General features: G+C 37.2%; 1 protein-coding gene across 1 annotated transcript in view; it reads right to left on the bottom strand.

Moving 5' to 3' along the window:
- The window catches only part of PDHX (pyruvate dehydrogenase complex component X), a 72,763-nt gene that overhangs the window by 35,264 nt on the left and 19,665 nt on the right, over nucleotides 1-17,834 (bottom strand). The window contains exons 3-4 of the mRNA XM_047071733.1: nucleotides 8,860-8,960; nucleotides 1,505-1,704 (exon numbers count right to left, since the gene is read on the bottom strand). Coding sequence (XP_046927689.1) covers nucleotides 1,505-1,704; nucleotides 8,860-8,960 — 301 coding nt within the window. The remainder of the gene's footprint in view (nucleotides 1-1,504; nucleotides 1,705-8,859; nucleotides 8,961-17,834) is intronic.

The following is a 17,834-nucleotide window of genomic DNA, read 5'->3' as shown; positions in this document are numbered from 1 at the left end:
AAAATTGAAAACTGAATAAAAGGGGCTGGGTCCAGAAGTGTGTAACTAAAAAATGGAGAGGAAGGAACGTGGTACTTGCTCCATTTTAGGGAAACAGCTCTAGGCGATATGGACTCAGTGCTATCAAATCTTTAGATTTTTCAGAAGAAACTGAAATTTTAGATTTTTGGTAAGATTAACTATAACCAATTCAAAACTTTTATTTAAGAAAATCACCGTGTGGGCCAACACTGTGCGGTTCACAGGTCTACTGCTTTATAACCTACACTCCCGGGTCTCAGACTCATTAAGTCTGAGTGATGGATCGTCACAGAATGACGGAGTACACACTGTGGTCTCTGCAACAGGAGAAGAGCAGTGAACACAGCCAGGAGCCTGCCTCTGATTTTCATGGTAAATGAAGGGAAGTTAAAGCAATGCAGTCAGAAGTGCTGTGTAAACGGTGACGGGAATTTACAACTCAGCACTTCAAAATCACTGTGGATTTTTTTCTGACAAAAGCTGACATTGGTAAGCTGAAGGAAAACATTTTTAAAAAGGAAAAATTCTGCACTTTTATTTAAGTTTGAAAGTGGTTCATAAGAGGACCCTTCTCGATGAAGAGCTTTTTCTTATAAAGTAATTTTGTGTAATTATAGAGAATGTTAAAATAAATAAATGAACTTGTTAGAATTTTCTGAGTCCATCCATTTAAGCTATGCAAAGCTGAAATGAAATGGTGTTTACTAAGTGTATTATATAGGGATAAAATTGAGCTCTAATCTGTGTCAGACACTCACATGCAGAATAGTTGCAAAGAAATGCATGTTAAGATGCTAATTCCATTTTACTTAAAAAAAATTTTTTAATGTTTATTTTTTGAGAGACACAGAGAGAGAGGGAGAGACAGAGAGAGAGAGAGAGAGAGAGAGAGAGAGAAAATGAATGAGTGGGGGAGGGGCAGATAGAGAGGGAGATATAGAATCTGAAGCAGACTCCAGGCCCTGAGCTGTCAGCACAGACCTCGACATGGGGCTTGAACTCAGGAACTGTGAGATCATGACCTGAGCCGAAGTCGGAGGCTTAACTGACTGAGCCACCCAGGCACTCCTGCTAATTCCATTTTACATCAGTTATACATTTAAAACTGGAATTCACATTATGGTAACTAGAATTCCATGGATGAAAACATGATCTGAAATTTGGTATATTCCATCCCAGAAGGCTAAAACCTAATTCAAGTTCAACATGGACAACACAGACTGCTTTGTTCTCCACCAGGTGAGCAGAGCTTTCCTACTACCTGGAACAGGGCAGGTATTCAAGAACTATTTGTTTGTTGAATGAACAATGACATAAAATAATCATTCCTAGGCGTCAGTTACCTAAGAGAAAAAAAGGAAGATCAGCCACTTCATATACAAGGTACAAAGATGTTTGATAATGATTAAGATACCCTAGGAGTTGCCATCACTTTTGGTTTGGTTTTGTTTTTTTACGTCAGCATCCAAATAAACATACTCACTGCAGTTTTCCCGGTATATGTTCCTTTTTGACAGGAGTAGAAATCTGTGGTTCTGGCGAGGGGCAAGGCACTGATGGTTTTGAAGCTGGTGATGGAGGACCTACATCTTTGGGGATTTCAACATGTTTCCAATCTTCTCCTTCTTCAACTAGCAAACCAATTAGTGCACCTAGCCGTATATTTTTAGATCCTTCTTCAACCTATATTTCAAAAAGAAAATAACTGCAGAGATGGAAAGGCTCATGACCTCACCAAGTAGTTTACATAATTTGTACTGATTAGAAAGATCTTAATTTGAGCTAAAATCTGCTCCCAAGTCAGCCTGCCTCCTCCTTCCACCCACCACCGTCCTTTCCTGCCTTCCCCCATGTATGCCTTCCTTCACCATTCTCCCTCTCCCAGTTATTCATGCGACAGCCTGAAAAAAAAATCCAGAATCTCTTCTCTGACAGCTTTCATATATGTAAGAGTGATCATACCATCTTCCTTTTGATGTCAATCGTACAAATCCAAACAGGAGACTATGGTTTTATCCTTCAACTACTTGTCTTTCCCAGACAGTTTCTACACAATGGCTTAGGAATTCCAGGAGCTCACAAGGAATTAACTCTTCTAAGTGAGTCTTACTGACTAATGTTAACATAAAATATATTCAGTGAACAGTCTCTGGAGAAAAGAATATCCCATCGTATAAACAGAATTGGTTAACTACTCTGGTTAATGTTGGTTTCTGTCTTTCCCTATATTTAATTTTTTCCCTATGTATCTATTTACAAAACCTGAGAAGTAAAATAAAACCCCATGAATTTTTATAAGTACAACAGAAACACACTGGTGACTCAACTAATCAAACAATTTTTCATAGATAATGTCAATTAAAAGAATAAATAAGATTGAAATTAAAAAAAAAACTTAATGTATTTTAAACATTTCAGCAGCATTCATTTATAAAGGAAAAGTTGCTTTTTATTTAGTTAGTAAGATAAGTCCCTAGAGAACCTTCAGATGACAATGTTTTTAAGTTCAGTACCGGAAGAAAATGTCATTCCTTTAAAATTTGTATTATTCTCTTTCAATTACATTAAATAAAGTTCATTACCGATGTAATGTAGTGAATAATAGAATGCGAGGCTGTAGGATGTTCACTAATAGAGTAATTATAAGAGCTTAACTCCTAAAATGGGTATGACATTTCTGATTAACATTAATTTTGATGATTATCAGTATATGCACTAGTCTAAAAATAAATAAGGCATAAGTTCTGGAAGTTAGGAAGCTTTCAAAGTTTACTAATTACTGATGGAGAAGAACAGAAATAACACTTGGATGAAGCTAAATACATATATAAGACACAGGTACATAAGATAAGGACATTTCATGAAGTGCAACCTGTGAAAAAAACACAAAACAACCCAAGAACAATTTGTTTAGCTGTCTGTCACATACTGAAAAGTTTTAGTTCTGTGGACTACTCATTTTTTTTTTTTTACTATTATGTCAAAAGGATAAATTAATATTATTTCAAATAAAATTTTTGTTTTAAAACAAAAAATACACTCAACATGGATCAAGAGTGGACAGGAGAGGAGTGCCCCATTGGTAAGGGTTGGAAAGTTGCGCTTGAAGGGCCAGCAGGAGACTGGCAGGACTGGGGAGCGGACAGTGGACGGCAGGACAGCAACGAAAGCGAAAATAGGCAGGAAGGCCTGGGGCAAACCTATTTCTCCACAGGACCACACACAGGCTGCTGAACTCCATCTCCAGACACAGACCCCAGGGATGGGGCCTCCTTCTTTACAAGAGACATTCCCATAGGCTGAAATGAATCACGGGCAAATGTGCTCCATACTGCCCACCGGAGCTTCCTCAGTGTATCCGCTAATAGGAGATGCTGAAGTCAGCAGAATTTCCCAACAGAGAAATTATTTGAGGGGGTTCACTCCACTCAAGGTGCTGGGAAAAACTGTATTTTGATTGTGGTGTTAAAAAATAATAAGTTAAGCAATTATTTAAATATTTTCTTCTGTAAAAGAGGACAGTGTGAGAGCTGCTGAGCACAGAAGGAGCATGCACTGCGGTCAGTGGCGTTGAGCCGAGTCGCATGGCTGACTTGGTTTGAAAACTTAGTAACAATTTTCTATCATGGTTCAAACCATTATACAGCTTTAAACTGTATTCTTTAATATACACACTTTAACTCATGTGCACAATGAACTTTGGTCTAAAAGGAAGGCACATAGAGGCGCCCGGGTGGCTCCGTCGGTTAAGCGTCCGACTTCGGCTCAGGTCATGATCTCGCAGTCAGTGAGTTTGAGCCCCGCATCGGGCTCTGGGCCGACAGCTGGGAGCCTGGAGCCTGCTTCGGATTCTGTCTCTCCCTCTCTCTCTGCTCCTCCCCCACTCAGCTCTGTCTTTCTCTGTCTCAAAGATGCATAAATATTAAAAAAAATTTTTTTTAAAGGAAGACACATAAGAAATACTGACATTGACAACAAATCAATGGCAAGCTAAAAATGCACAGCGGGGAGAAAAAAAACACTCATTAGGTCTTTGAGTAACAGTTTGGCATTCAATTGCCAGGCACTGTTCTAGCACTGTGTCAACTCATTTAATTCTCCTAACAACATTACAAGGTAAGTGCTATTATTATTCATTTTCAGATGAGGAAACTGAAGCACAGAAAGGTTAAATAACTTGCTCAATAAGGGAGGAAAGGGACCTAACAATAAAAATTATATTGAAAAACTACAGTCTTTAAAAAAACACCAGTGACACAGTATTAGAGTGAGATGCAGCTAAGAAATTGGAGAACACAAATAGTACCAAAAATAATGAATCTTTGTTTTTTAATTTTCGGATGATCAAGTAAGCCCTGTCCAATGTGGAGCTTCAACTCACGACCCCGAGATCAAGAGTCACCTGCTCCACCGACTAAGCCAGCCAGGTGTCCCTAAAGCAAGTACGTTTTACAATTTTGCTTTAATATCCATGGATTTCAGAAAAAAATCTATTCTTGAAAATTGTTTTGAATAGTAATGGTCTACCAATATTATAAAATCTATCAGTGAATGTTTTGCTAGTCAATAAATTAAAATTTCAAAAAATTATAGAAGTTCAAATAATCTTCACATCCCCACCCTTTTCACTGTCAAAAGTATCCTGGTTTGTCGGGGCGCCTGGGTGGCGCAGTCGGTTAAGCGTCCGACTTCAGCCGACTTCAGCCAGGTCACGATCTCGCGGTCCGTGAGCTCGAGCCCCGCGTCGGGCTCTGGGCTGATGGCTCAGAGCCTGGAGCCTGTTTCCGATTCTGTGTCTCCCTCTCTCTCTGCCCCTCCCCCGTTCATGCTCTGTCTCTCTCTGTCCCAAAAATAAACGTTGAAAAAAAAAAATTAAAAAAAAAAAAATAAATAAAAAAAAGTATCCTGGTTTGTAACAAATCATGTAAGAAGCCAAACCAGACGATCTTTAATAAATTCTCCAAATATGTCATCCTAATATGCTATTTTATTTATTTATCACTTAAAACACGTGCTGTCCAATTTGCCAGATAAATTTAAGACTAAGCTTATGAACTGGCATGTGTGTAAAAATTTAAGGTTTTCCGCACAGCAATTTACCAGTGATTAAATAAGACTTTTTAACAACTCCCTCATTAACTGAGCTAAACTGGAAATGAATCCTAAAATTATCTACACTGACAGCAATTGCTCTTTATTAACATTATTGAGAGCTTCTAAGCTTTTTTCTGGTTCTAATTAAAATGTAATAATTATTAGTTTATATCTAAAATGGAAATCAGATGCAAAAATTACGAAAGAGAAGAGAATGAAATTGGGCAGGGGGAGGAGAAGAATACAAAAACCTCTCAAAGACTATGCAAACAAACCTCCATGAAGAGCAAAACAGACAATAATTTCTAATTGTTTCAAAAACGTGGGCAAACTAAAAACTAGAGCTTTTTGTCATCACTTGCCTTTTAATGAGATCAATCATCCAACTCCTTGACTCTGAAAGTAAAGATCTCTTATATGTATTCTTATTAAAATCATTTTATTATTTGCTCATATGAGAATTATTCCACAGTGAAAGACAGGTGTAACTGGCAGGAGGGTGGGAGGGCTGAGAGTGGAGTAGGGTGAAAGACTAAAAATCCCCAGTAACATCGCCTTGATTTTTTTCACCAGAAAACTGTGTACATTAGGACATGAATATACTCCCATTCCTATTACCCAAAACGCATGTGGAATAATAATAAAGCCACAAGGCCCTAAAATATACATACAATCTTTTCTTTGGCAAGGAAGTAGCCATTTGTGCTGCTAAAGCCCTTATCAATCACATACTCCCACTAGGCCCCCTACCTTTTCAGAGCATTAGGGGCCAGATGAATAGGCACTACCGACCTATAACACTGTTAGCAATGTGAAATGCATTACAAAGCAGCTAAGTGGGAAAAGCTATCAATTCTGAAAGACTTTCATAGTCAAAGGACCCAGAGCTAGGTCTAAGAACACAGCTTGCCAAAAGCATACACAATAAAACGTAGCTGGGTTTGTTACATATTGTAATTCAAGCAATCTTTTCCTTTTTCAAACTCTGCATAAATTAGTTAGAAACTATTTTTTTAATTTTTTTAATGTTTGTTTATTATTTTGAGAGAGACAGAGAGAGAGAGAGAGAGAGAGCACGAGCATGAACGGGGGAGGGGCAGAGAGAGGGAGACAGAATCTGAAGCAGGCTCCAGGCGCTGAGCTGTCAGCACAGAGCCCAACACGGAGCTCGAACCCACGGACCATGAGATCATGACCTGAGCCGAAGTCGGATGCTTTTGGTATGAATATTTATATTTTCCTTATTACGAAGGTATAGAAATTTTAGTTTTCCATTCATATTTCCTCCAAGGAAGTATTTTCAATAATGTGTTTTAACGTGGCTGTTAATACTGTAGATGACAAGTAAAGAAAGTTTGATAATCAGAATGTAAAAAGCAACATTTAAATGACTAGAAAAAAGGGGAAAGGTTTCTAGTAGAAAACACGAATGGAAAACTATACATAGATCTACATCTAAATAGACTGTAACATTCCAAAGTGTAGCCTCTGGATAAAATGTACAAAGGAAGGTGTTCTATCCATGCCCAAAACAGAGGTGAGCTGGTGTCTCAGAACTGAAAACCCATCAACAATGGACTACTAATAGATGTGCGGCGTGTCTGTACCAAACTAGAGGCCCAAATGAATACTAACCATTCAGTCGCGAACAACGAATACAAATTATTAGGTAAAAAAACAGACTGACATGCGAGCTAATGGTCACCAAGAGCTGGGTGAGTAATTGTAATAATGATGAAGACAGCAATATATATTGACACTTGGTGGGCAATAGGTCTTGTAATGAGTATATACGTATTATCTCAATCTCTACTACTATCCATAATGTAGATAGTATTGTCATTATCCTCATTACTAGGAAAAAGGCACAGAGAGGTTAAAGAATTTGCCAACTATTACATAACTAATAACTAGCAGAATTTATTAGCTATATGAATCAGGCAGCAGTTTAACTCCAGAGCCTACAATCTTAACTGTTACAACACATCATTACATGTTCTAGAAGAAACAAACACGCTCCATCAGTGAATATATCATGTAACCCTAAGTAGGCTTTAAGCATTTTATTTTAATTTTCACAAAAATGCTACTATTTCATTATAAAAACAATATAGCTATTATAGAAAATTTAGACAATAAAGAAAAATAGAAAATATGGGGTAGGAGGATCTTAGTTCCATCCCCCAAAAACAACTGACATTTTTACAACACTTTAATCTTTTCTACACATGTTTTTCTTTAAAGTCCTATAAGATTGGGGCACCTGGGTGGCTCAGTCGGTTAAGCGGCTGACTTCAACTCAGATCATGATCTCAAGGTTTGTGGGTTTGAGCTCCACAACTGGGCTCTCTACTGTCAGTGCAGAGCCCATTTCGGATCCCTGTCTCCTTCTCTCTCCCAAAAATAAATAAACATTTAAAAAAAATTTTTTTAAGTCCTACAAGATTATAATCACTGCCCATATACAATTTTTAAATTTTTTAAAATGTTTTATTTTTGAGAGAGAGAGCAGGAGCAGGGGAGGGGCAGAGAGAGAGGCAGACAGAAGATCTGAAGCAGGCTCTGCGCTCACAGAAGAAAGGCCGATGGCTGGGCTCGAACTCATGAACCACAAGATCATGACCTGAGCCAAAGTCAGATGCTTAACCAACTGAGGCACTCAGGCACCCCTGCCCATATACAGTTTTAAAAGCGTTTTTTCAAAAAAATTTAAAAATTTTTATTAATGTATAACATGTAAAGAAATTACATTTTTTTCTAGAAACAATTTTTAATGGCTACATGATATTCCACGTTTTCTTCTGTTAACTAACCTTTCTTTTATTGCTAGACACTTTGAACGTCTGTACTAATAGCTTCCACTTCTAGTAATAGCATTACAGTATTCAAGGCATAGCTCCATATTTTAAATTAGCGATAAAGCAAAGATTGCCCAGAGAGGAATATTCAAAATTACTGCATCTATTTAAATTGGGATCTCAAAGGAAATGACTTCAGTTTTGCTAAACCCACAAGTATATATATATCATTAAAAAGCTCATGAAACAGAAAATATACTATCAATAGACAAGACTGTCAACTCAACTATATTTAAGTATGTGAAAAATACCACATATGTATCTTTTTATATAGATATTTTTAAATGATTGCAAAAATGTCCAAACTGTAAGGATGAGTCAGAGTTGGACCAGGCCACTGAGTGAGGCTATGAAACCTATAGACAAGAATCTGCACTGGACAACTTAAGATATTCTTGTCTGGAGAACAGGAGCTGAACAGATGGTCACTTTACATACTTCCAATCCTGGGAGTCCTGGGGACAGGTGAAGAAAGGATTTCTTGATTTCGTGTGATACAGTAAAACATTCCTTCTTTCTGGTTTAACTGACTACAAACTAGGAAACTGCTAGTGCTGAGCTTTAACCTATTGCTTTGTCTTCAAATTCCACCTCAAAGAGCCTTCTCTCCTCTCAGGCCAGAATGCTTCTCATTCTCTATGAAGAAACCCAAAACACTGAGTACCATTGTCATGGTTGAAATATTTCCATGTTGTCTGATCATCACTGGCTATTATCAGACCTTAAAACTCAACTATTTTAAACATCTGAATTAAAAATGTATTATGTACATACAGATTACACAACACTGTAAATACAGTGGTAAAAATAAAGGGTGACTCTAATTCAAGGAACTTCCCATTTAAGAGATCTTCATCCTGTTGAAGACATCAAAATATAAACTTACCACTATTTTGGCCAAGATGCCATCATCACTTGCATCTAAGGTAACCACAGCTTTGTCAGTCTCTATTTCACATAAGGCATCTCCAGCACTCACAGCTTCACCTACAAAACAAGACTGGGTTTGTTTTGTTTTTTTTAAAAAAAAATATGAATATTAGTATGTGGGCTGGAGTGTGCTTAAGTAAAACATAAATAATAAATACCAAAATATTCGGTAGCTACCTCTGGGCTATAGAATTACAAGTAATTCTCATTGTATATGTGTGTGTGTGTTTGCACGTGTGTATAAATGTATGGTTTGCTGTATTTTCCAAAAGCTCTATAATGGACATAAACTATATCTGTTATAATAAAAGATAATTACAAAAGATTACTGAGCAAATGTTAAAAAATGAAGTTTACATTTTAGAGACAATAGTAACGAATGCATATTCTCCTCCAAACAAATCAATTCCAGACCCATTCCTTTCTTTTTAATATATTTTGACTATCATTCCATGAAGAGAAAAGTTTTACAATTAATAGCGCTTCTGGGTTAACATTGTAGGGTGAGTTCAGAAACCCTGTTGGCACTGCAGAGCATAAATAAAGTATATTAAACAAAATGAGACAATGTCATAGACACAACTGAGGTCAAATAAGAAACACGTCTGTGCAACAGAAAGTATGGAAACTCAAAAATGTTGAGCAGTACCTGCCTTGCTGTTTCTGGACCCAGAAGCAGGTGTGTGTGTTGTGTGGAGGGGGTGATCAGCGGGGAGAATGCAGTGGTTTTCTTTGGAGTAAAGAGAACTAAAAGTGATTTGCTGAAGTGATTTGCAAATGAGAATCTCCCCTTAAAGCCAGGGCTGGATCAGTGCCTTTACTCAAAATAGGGGGCTGATTAAGTGGGCAATGAAGACATGTTGACTAGGACTATGGCTTTACAAAGAACTGCAGTAGTCTAGGAGGTGGGGTACAAAACACTGCCTTAGTACCAGGATCTGAGCCAAGCCCCCCTCTGTCTCCATCACTGCATCCTACCAACATCTCCAATATCAACAGCAAAATCCCTAGACTGGGAGTGAGGAAAGGGAGGGCAGGAAGACATTGAAACACAAACAAAAAGCCTTCCACTGAAAAGTAAATTACAAAATGCAATTCCAAAACATTTGAAGAAATTTAATGCTAAGAAAGAAAACCACAAAATCAATCACTGAAAAAAAATATTTCAGATGCAACTCATTTAGTGCAGCCTGCCAAAGATTTTTAAATAAGTATTTTGAGGATGCTCAGAAATACAAATGAAGGTAAAAGGCCCATCACAACAACAAGAGATAAAAAAGTGTACAGAAATGAAACAAAGTAATATCACGTAGGAAGGAAAGAACTAATTAGAAATCTTGGAAATGAAAAATATAGTCACTGAAATAGAAACCATCAATGGGATGTACTCTAGACTGGACATAGTGAAGTGAATTAGTGAATTAAAGGTAGCATTAAGGAACTACTTGGAACTTAATACAGGCAGAGAAAAAGATTAAAAATAGAAGAGAGCACTTAAGAGACACAACACAGATTGAGGCTGCAATGTCCGTCTAATGGATTTTCCAACGGAAGAGTATAGAAGCAATACATGAAAAGATAATTGCTGAGAATTTCCTACAACGGAAAGGAAATATGTATCCTCAACATGAAAGAGCTCTGAACGAATATAGAGTAATTTTAGCCTATAGTGTATGGACTAGGAGGGGGCACCGGGAGCCTTGTAGCTTGCTAGAAATATTATGAATCTTGACTAGGCAGCGGTAACCTGGTATATATGTGTATGTAAAAATTAACTGAGCTTATACTTTATGCAATTTATGCCTCACTAAAAAAAAAATTCAAACAGAAAAAGAGCATTAGACTGTATAAACATGAATCCACATGAGATACACTGTCATGAAATTCTACACAAAAACAATCTTTTTTTTTTTTTTTAAGTTTATTTTGAGAGTGAGAGAGAGAGAAAGGGTTGGAGGGGCAGAGAGAGAGGGAGAGAGAATTCCAAACAGGCTCCATGCTGCCAGCATAGAGCCCCATGCAGGGCTTGATCTCACGAATCATGAGATCATAACCTGAGTCGAAATCAAGAGTCAGACACTCAACCAACAGAGCCACCCAGGTACCCCAAAAACAATCTTAAAAGCTATCAAAGAAAAAAGACAAAAAAACCAAAAACGGATTACTTCAATGGAATGACAGCCCACTTCTCAGAAGCTGTAATAAAGGTCAGAAGACAAAAAAGTAGTATCTTCAAAAAGCTGGGGAAAAAGAACTGTAGAATTTTATATGCAGCCAAACCATCATTCACGAATAAAAGAAAAGGATTCTTTAGACATATAAAGGCTAAGAAAATTTACCACCTATTGATGAGCTATTAGAAAATGCAGTTCATCAAGAAGAAAAATAGACACAGAGGGGACCCATGGGCTACACAAAGCAAATTACTAGAGATTGACAGAATGGTAACTATTAATCATTTAAAAGCTAATTTCTGAGGGTTTAAAAAATGTAAAACTCAACTTCTAAAAAACAATAAGCTGGATAAGGGAATGTTTCGTTGATAGTTAAAGCATGCTAAGAACTTTGACATAAATAGGCCAAAAAAAAAAAAAAAAGGCTAACTAACTCTAGACTTTATTGGCAAAATTTAATTAAATATGTACCCAAAATACCTAATAGTGTACACCAAAAAAATATACAGAAATATAATCTACAGCATTTAAAAAAGCAGAGGAAAAATTAAGTAAAAACTTCATCCAATTGAAGGCAGACACATGAAAAGAAAAAAACAACACACAAAAATTGCAGAAATAAGTCCAAATATATCAGTAATTGTAATAAATGTAAATGGATCAAAACAACCTACTAAAAGCAGCAGAAATTATCAAAATGAATAAAAGTAAAATAAAACCTGGAGAAATGTGGCTTACAAGAGACAGACCTAAAAACAAAAACACAATAAAAATACAGGTATAGAAAAGCATGTAACATACAAATACATTCCCTCACACATAAACCAAAAATAGCTGGTATAGCAGTATCAATAGGCACACTCAATAAAACAACATGAAGGAAAATCTAAAACCCTAAGATGAATATGCTCTAGAAGTTCACTGTACAGAAACTACTTCACTGTATTCCAAGATGTTCACATAGATGGTTATATTATCTTCAGTTAAAACAGTTCAGAACCATCAATACAACTTTTTTAATGAAATAAACATATCTGTTAGATGGTATTTATGAAACACCTGAAAGGTGATTGGCCTAACCCTAAGGAGATTTTTCTACTCAACAAATATTTATTGCAAATGCATGAGGGCATTGAGGATACAGCAGTGGGTGGAAAACAGTTAAGATTTCTGAGCTCAGGAAGCTTGCTTACTACCTAGTGACAAATTGGAAATTATGGTGGGGATTAGGTAAAGTCAGAATGCTATAGGAACATTCAGGAGGGGTATCAAATTCAGTTTTTGCAAGGTGAAAGGCTTCCTAAACCAAGGAGATATATACAGATTTACATTACTATGTATATTATTTATGTGCATTATGTATACTATATACATATTTGTATGTGTGTGTATGTATATATATATATATATATATATATATATATATATATATATAATCTAAGCCTGAAAAGATGAGGAGAAGACAATCAAGTAATGACGCAGTGATCCAAGAAGGCACAACATACCCAAAGCCCAGGAGGCAAAAGAGAACAGGAAACTTTGGAGGAGCTGGCTAATAGTACCTGAGAGAAGCAATGAGAGATTAGGCTGGTGAGGTAAGCAGAAATCAGACCAAAAAGGAACCTTGTATGTCATACAGACAAAGCAGATTATATCACCTTACACGCTTCTTTATAATGACAGATGTTTCCATAGTTAAAACAGATTGTATTTCAAAAGGAAAAAAAAAATCACACCCTTGTATGTTTCTGCTGTAACCATGGAAAAAACAGTTGAACTAGGCAACCTGGCCATTAAATACTTCTAGACATCCAGAAATTCTTCCCATAGGAAAATAGTAAAATGATATGTTATTACTTGTGTTCAACTATTGCAAATTCCTTTAAAAACCACAGATCAACCATCGATCAACTCAGATGTCTTTCTTCCTATTCCTGAATTCCTACAGCAGCTGTAATTAATTTGAAATGCATCACAAATTGCATTATAAAATGTTATGTTGCTACTGTTAATTTTCTTTTTCGATCGGGTTTTCCTCTATTTACCAGACTATGAGCTTCTTCACGATAGGAACAGGACACATCTTAAATGTTTTACATTCTACTTCATTACCCTGGACTCCAGCTAGTGCTTCACACATAATGAGTTTGAGATTAAAATACTTGAGGACAAAACTCCAATAATTTCACAAGTTCTCATGTCATCATAAGGTATACATCAAACTATCATTCACATTTCATTTGGTTCTAATATTTGATTTGTAGCATGCTTCTAACATTTAACATCTCAGGTAGCCTATTTCCTTTTTACGGTGTTCTAATTTTATGTACACCTATTCACGTAACATAGACATATATATTAGCTATACGAGAATGCCAAGAGAGAGAAAATAGAAAGAAACAGAAAAGGATCGATTCGCTATGTGGCGAACTTTCCTCAGAAACCACAGCAAAGTTTAAAACATCATATTATTACATGAGGGCACATTACCCCTCATTTTATGAAGCTAAGCTTTGAGTTATCAATAATCAAACATAATGTAAATGCCAGAAAAATATTTTGAGACTAATAACGAGCCATGATGATTAGAAGTATCCTCCGTTTAGGCCCTGATCAACAATTTAGTGCTACAATTGAGAAAAGCTGCAAAGCAGAGTAGTTACAAGGAAGTTTTCCAACTCAGACACAGGTTTGATTCCAAGCTCTGACACTTAATGAGTAATCTTGACCAAACTACTTAATCTCTCTGACTCTCAGAACGGTTTTGTTTTGAATATGTAGCTGCTTTAAAAAAAAGATCATGGAACTGGAAATGTTAGGTTAACGCTTCAAATACATCTTCAAATAACACTTCACAACACGTTTAGATAAAAACGTTAGGTATGTTATGGAGAACCATTCATTAAGAACCAGGACTCCTCCTCACTCCCTATCCTATGCTCTGTCATTCCAAACAGATCATTCAACAAACATCAGTATACAAGGCATTATACTAAGCACTGGGTAGAAACGCAACAATAAGACATGGTTCTGTCCACAAAGAGCTTGTATTCTAGAGGGGAAGGCTGAGAGGCCAGGACAGAGCATCATGGATGGTGTGAGGTGACAGACAGCTCCTCAGCGGCCAGGTTGCAGGAGATGGTGGCTCTGCAGTGTTCCTGTGTGTCCCTGCCCCATCTCCTTGTGGTGCACGTCAGCAGCCGAGGTGGAGCGGGCCCGGAGCGAGAGTGCGGGCCCCAGGAGGGGCCAGAGCAGAGGCCCGCCCGGGGGCCGCTCCCCAGCACCGAAGCCAGCATCATCGTCCGTTCCTTTGTCCAGATGGGCGGCTGCCGGAGCGGAGGACTGCAGAATAGAGAGGCTCCCTTTCTCTTTTTAAATTCTGGGCATAAAGTAGAGTCTTGATCAAACACAATGGTGATGTTTATGAACTAAACACATCCTCTGGCTTTAACAAAAGAATTCTGTCCTGCCACAAATTAGCAATACAAGTCTTTATTTAAAAGGGGTATATAGTGGTAGTGGTGGGGGAGAGCTAGATTTTATCTGTAAGACCAAGTAAATCACACCTATATGGACATTAAAGAAAAACCCCTCTTTTTAGTGCTAAGTTGAAACAGAATGGCAGCTCTGATTAGAAACAAAATAATTCAATTGTTTACACGACAAATACTTACAAGCTGCCCCTATGTAAATGACATACAAGACAGTATGGTAAAAAATAATAATAATAAAATGAGACAGACCTGCTTCACGAAGTTCCTAATTTGACTGAAGAGTACAAACAAGCAGGTCTTGCCAATCCCATCCAATCAGTGTTTCCAGCAGCGTGTGAAGACAGAGGAGGGGGCCCTACTCAAGAGTTTGCCAACCCTTTCCACTTCATTACACCCAAAAAGACATTTGTAGGACCAAAGACCCCAGGCAACTGGGCTCCTAGGCCAACAGAGGAGGTCCTGCCCTGAAGGCTAAAGGCATGAGTAGCAGTTAGAGAAGGAAACGTCTGGGCAAAATTAACCTTCACATCCTTCTGACCTCTTACGTTTTATTACACGGCCCATTTCAAGTGCTCAACACACATGTGCCTAGGGGTCACTCACTATATGGGGCAGTGCAGATACGTAACATTTCCATCACCACAGAAAATTCTATTAAATAAAGCGGTAATCAGTAAGGGCACCCCCCAATTCTAAAATTCCGACATAACAGAAATATTAACAATAAATGTAAAAAAGTGTGCTGACGGAATGCTGTTCAGCAATAAAAGGAAGGAACAGCCTACAACATGAACGAACCTCAAAATCATGCTAAATGGAAGAAACCAGTCACAAAAGACAGACGACACATTACAGGATTCTACTACAGGAAATGCTCAGGAAAGGCAAAATATTAGAGCCAGAAAGCAGATCACACTAGGGATGGAAGCAAGAAGTGAACGCAGTCAGGCACCAGGGATCTTTTGGGTGACAAAAATGTTCTGAAACTGGATTTTGGCAAGGTCACACACGTCTTTCTACTTAGTAAAAATTATGGAACTGTGCACTTGAGATAGGTGAAATCTATGGTGTGTAAATCATGCCTCAATAAAGCTGTTAACATAGTCGTATCCTGGAAAAAAATGGTGAAGCTATCTGTGAAATGCATGTTTCAAAAGTTTTTCATTTTAGCACCACAAACATGGATACAAATCCCCAAAAATGACAGACACCAGAGCTCTCGTACGGAAGCCAGAGACCCGTGTAACTCTGCAATGGGCCCTAGTGATAACACTTCAAACAGTCATCAACCCCTTCAAAAACAGTTTCACTTCGGAATTTTACATTCTGCATTAGTGAGATAAAAGCTATTTGAGATAGTCATAATCCCCTGGAATGTCCACATGAAATGCCAGTCTCTGAGGGATAACATGAAGAGGGGCAGCAGGAGACATCACTGATGAAGCACACGCTATGTGCCAGACACTGTGGCTCAGGAAGTACTCCATGTTACTACCTCAACCGAGTTTTGTTCCACAGTGTTTCGTGAGACAGTTCATACTCTGAAATATCTCAAGAAAGAAAACAATGTCTTTCACACCCTCAAATATGCTCTCACAAAAGGGGGGGGGGAATGAGAATATTTTCTTGCTTTTGTTATTCTAACAGATTTGATTTCAATTGATTAAAAAATAAGTTATATCCATGTTAATTAAACTGAAAATATCTGAAGCACATTTTTCTAAGTGACAAACCTGTAAAATAGATGGGGAATTACAGCTCAGTTCACCTTTCAAGAGATTCTGACGTTGTACGTGTTACCTGTCACTTTCGAAGTGACTTCTCTACCAATTTTATAGTGCATACTCTTTACATAATCCCAGACTAAAACTAAGTACTCTAATACTCATTATGAAACCGCTTTGCTAACTAACAATCAACAATGGGAAAAATGTACGTGCTATTGAGTATTTCCAAGACATCCATCAACAAAACGAAATGAAATTGAATTACAGAATTCTAAAGCTAGAGATACTCCTTAGATTTCAACTACTTCAACTCGCCCCCAGATATTTTCATGCCAGAGTGGGAACCCCAAAGGACAAACTGTGATTCCCAGACCAGAGTTCTTCCCACTGCCTTAGCTTAAACACACCCCCACACACCCTTCACACACCCCCATGACATTAGTAATAATAGTTGTGAATTACAGTCTCAGAGAAACACTATAGGTTTGTAAGACCAAACTACTATCCATTAAAGGTCATCAGATCATTAGTCTTTGCTTAAAAATAAACTAGATTTATAATTAGACAAAACACTATTCTTTTCTATGAAAACACATTCAGTCCTCTTCATGTCTGAAGGTCTAAACTCATTGTTTTAAATAACACTGATCATGCATTAAAAAGATCTCAAGATAATTTTTTTAAAACACAGCTAATAAGAAAAAATGGTATAAAGTTTTATGCATGAATATGTTTTTAATACAGAATGACTGAACCAAGTGATCATAAATGTATCGAGCACCAAACATACTTAGAAATACAGTCACATGTGTACAGTACCATAAACATTAGTGAAGTTTCAAGTTACGCTCAAAAGATCACAATTAAATCATAAACATGGAACTTAAAAAAAGAAGACAGCGAATTACTGAATCTTTGGACCAAAGATTAAGATTACTCTCAATTATTTATAGTCTATCAGTAAACAAACATTTCTCTTCAGTTGGCGGAACACAATTTTAAGAGCAACCTTCAGGGAAACATGCTCCAGGGGCTTAAAGCATATCCTGGCTCTTCCTATGTGAAAACGGCACATTGTAAAATCAAAAGGAAAAAAGAACAGAATGATGAGACCATATGTCTCCTGGCTCTTCATCATACTCTCCATACTCTAATGGATGTGAATAACTTACCAGATTGCCAGTGAGCTAGAAGTCTGAAAGACAAATGTGCTCCAAAGAATCCTTCTTATCTAGTTGCCTCAAAATGTGAAGAAATTTAATCTTTTTATAATAACCCTAAAAGGCTGTTCTGTGTCTGAATCATTATGTAATGACACCAACACTCTGTCATATTGAATGTGGAAATAGCCAAAGCTCTGTAATTCATCAGGAACAAGAAACCTAAAAATAGATGCCAATTGATTCCATTATTTATAAAGGTGAAGCTTTCTTAGATACTGATAATTATTTTAAAAGATAGCAGCCACGCAGAGCCAATTGCTCAGAGTGCTTCTTAATGAAGCACTGGCTCTTTCATTTAGTGATATATGTCCTT

The sequence above is a fragment of the Lynx rufus genome, unplaced genomic scaffold, assembly GCF_022079265.1.
Source record: "Lynx rufus isolate CCGP_SWC_20201006 ecotype Redwood Valley unplaced genomic scaffold, mLynRuf1.p SCAF_9, whole genome shotgun sequence".
In the NCBI taxonomy this organism is placed as follows: Eukaryota; Metazoa; Chordata; class Mammalia; order Carnivora; family Felidae; genus Lynx; species Lynx rufus.
The sequence above is the reverse complement of the archived record's forward strand: the minus strand, read 5'-3'. Positions and strand labels throughout refer to the sequence as shown.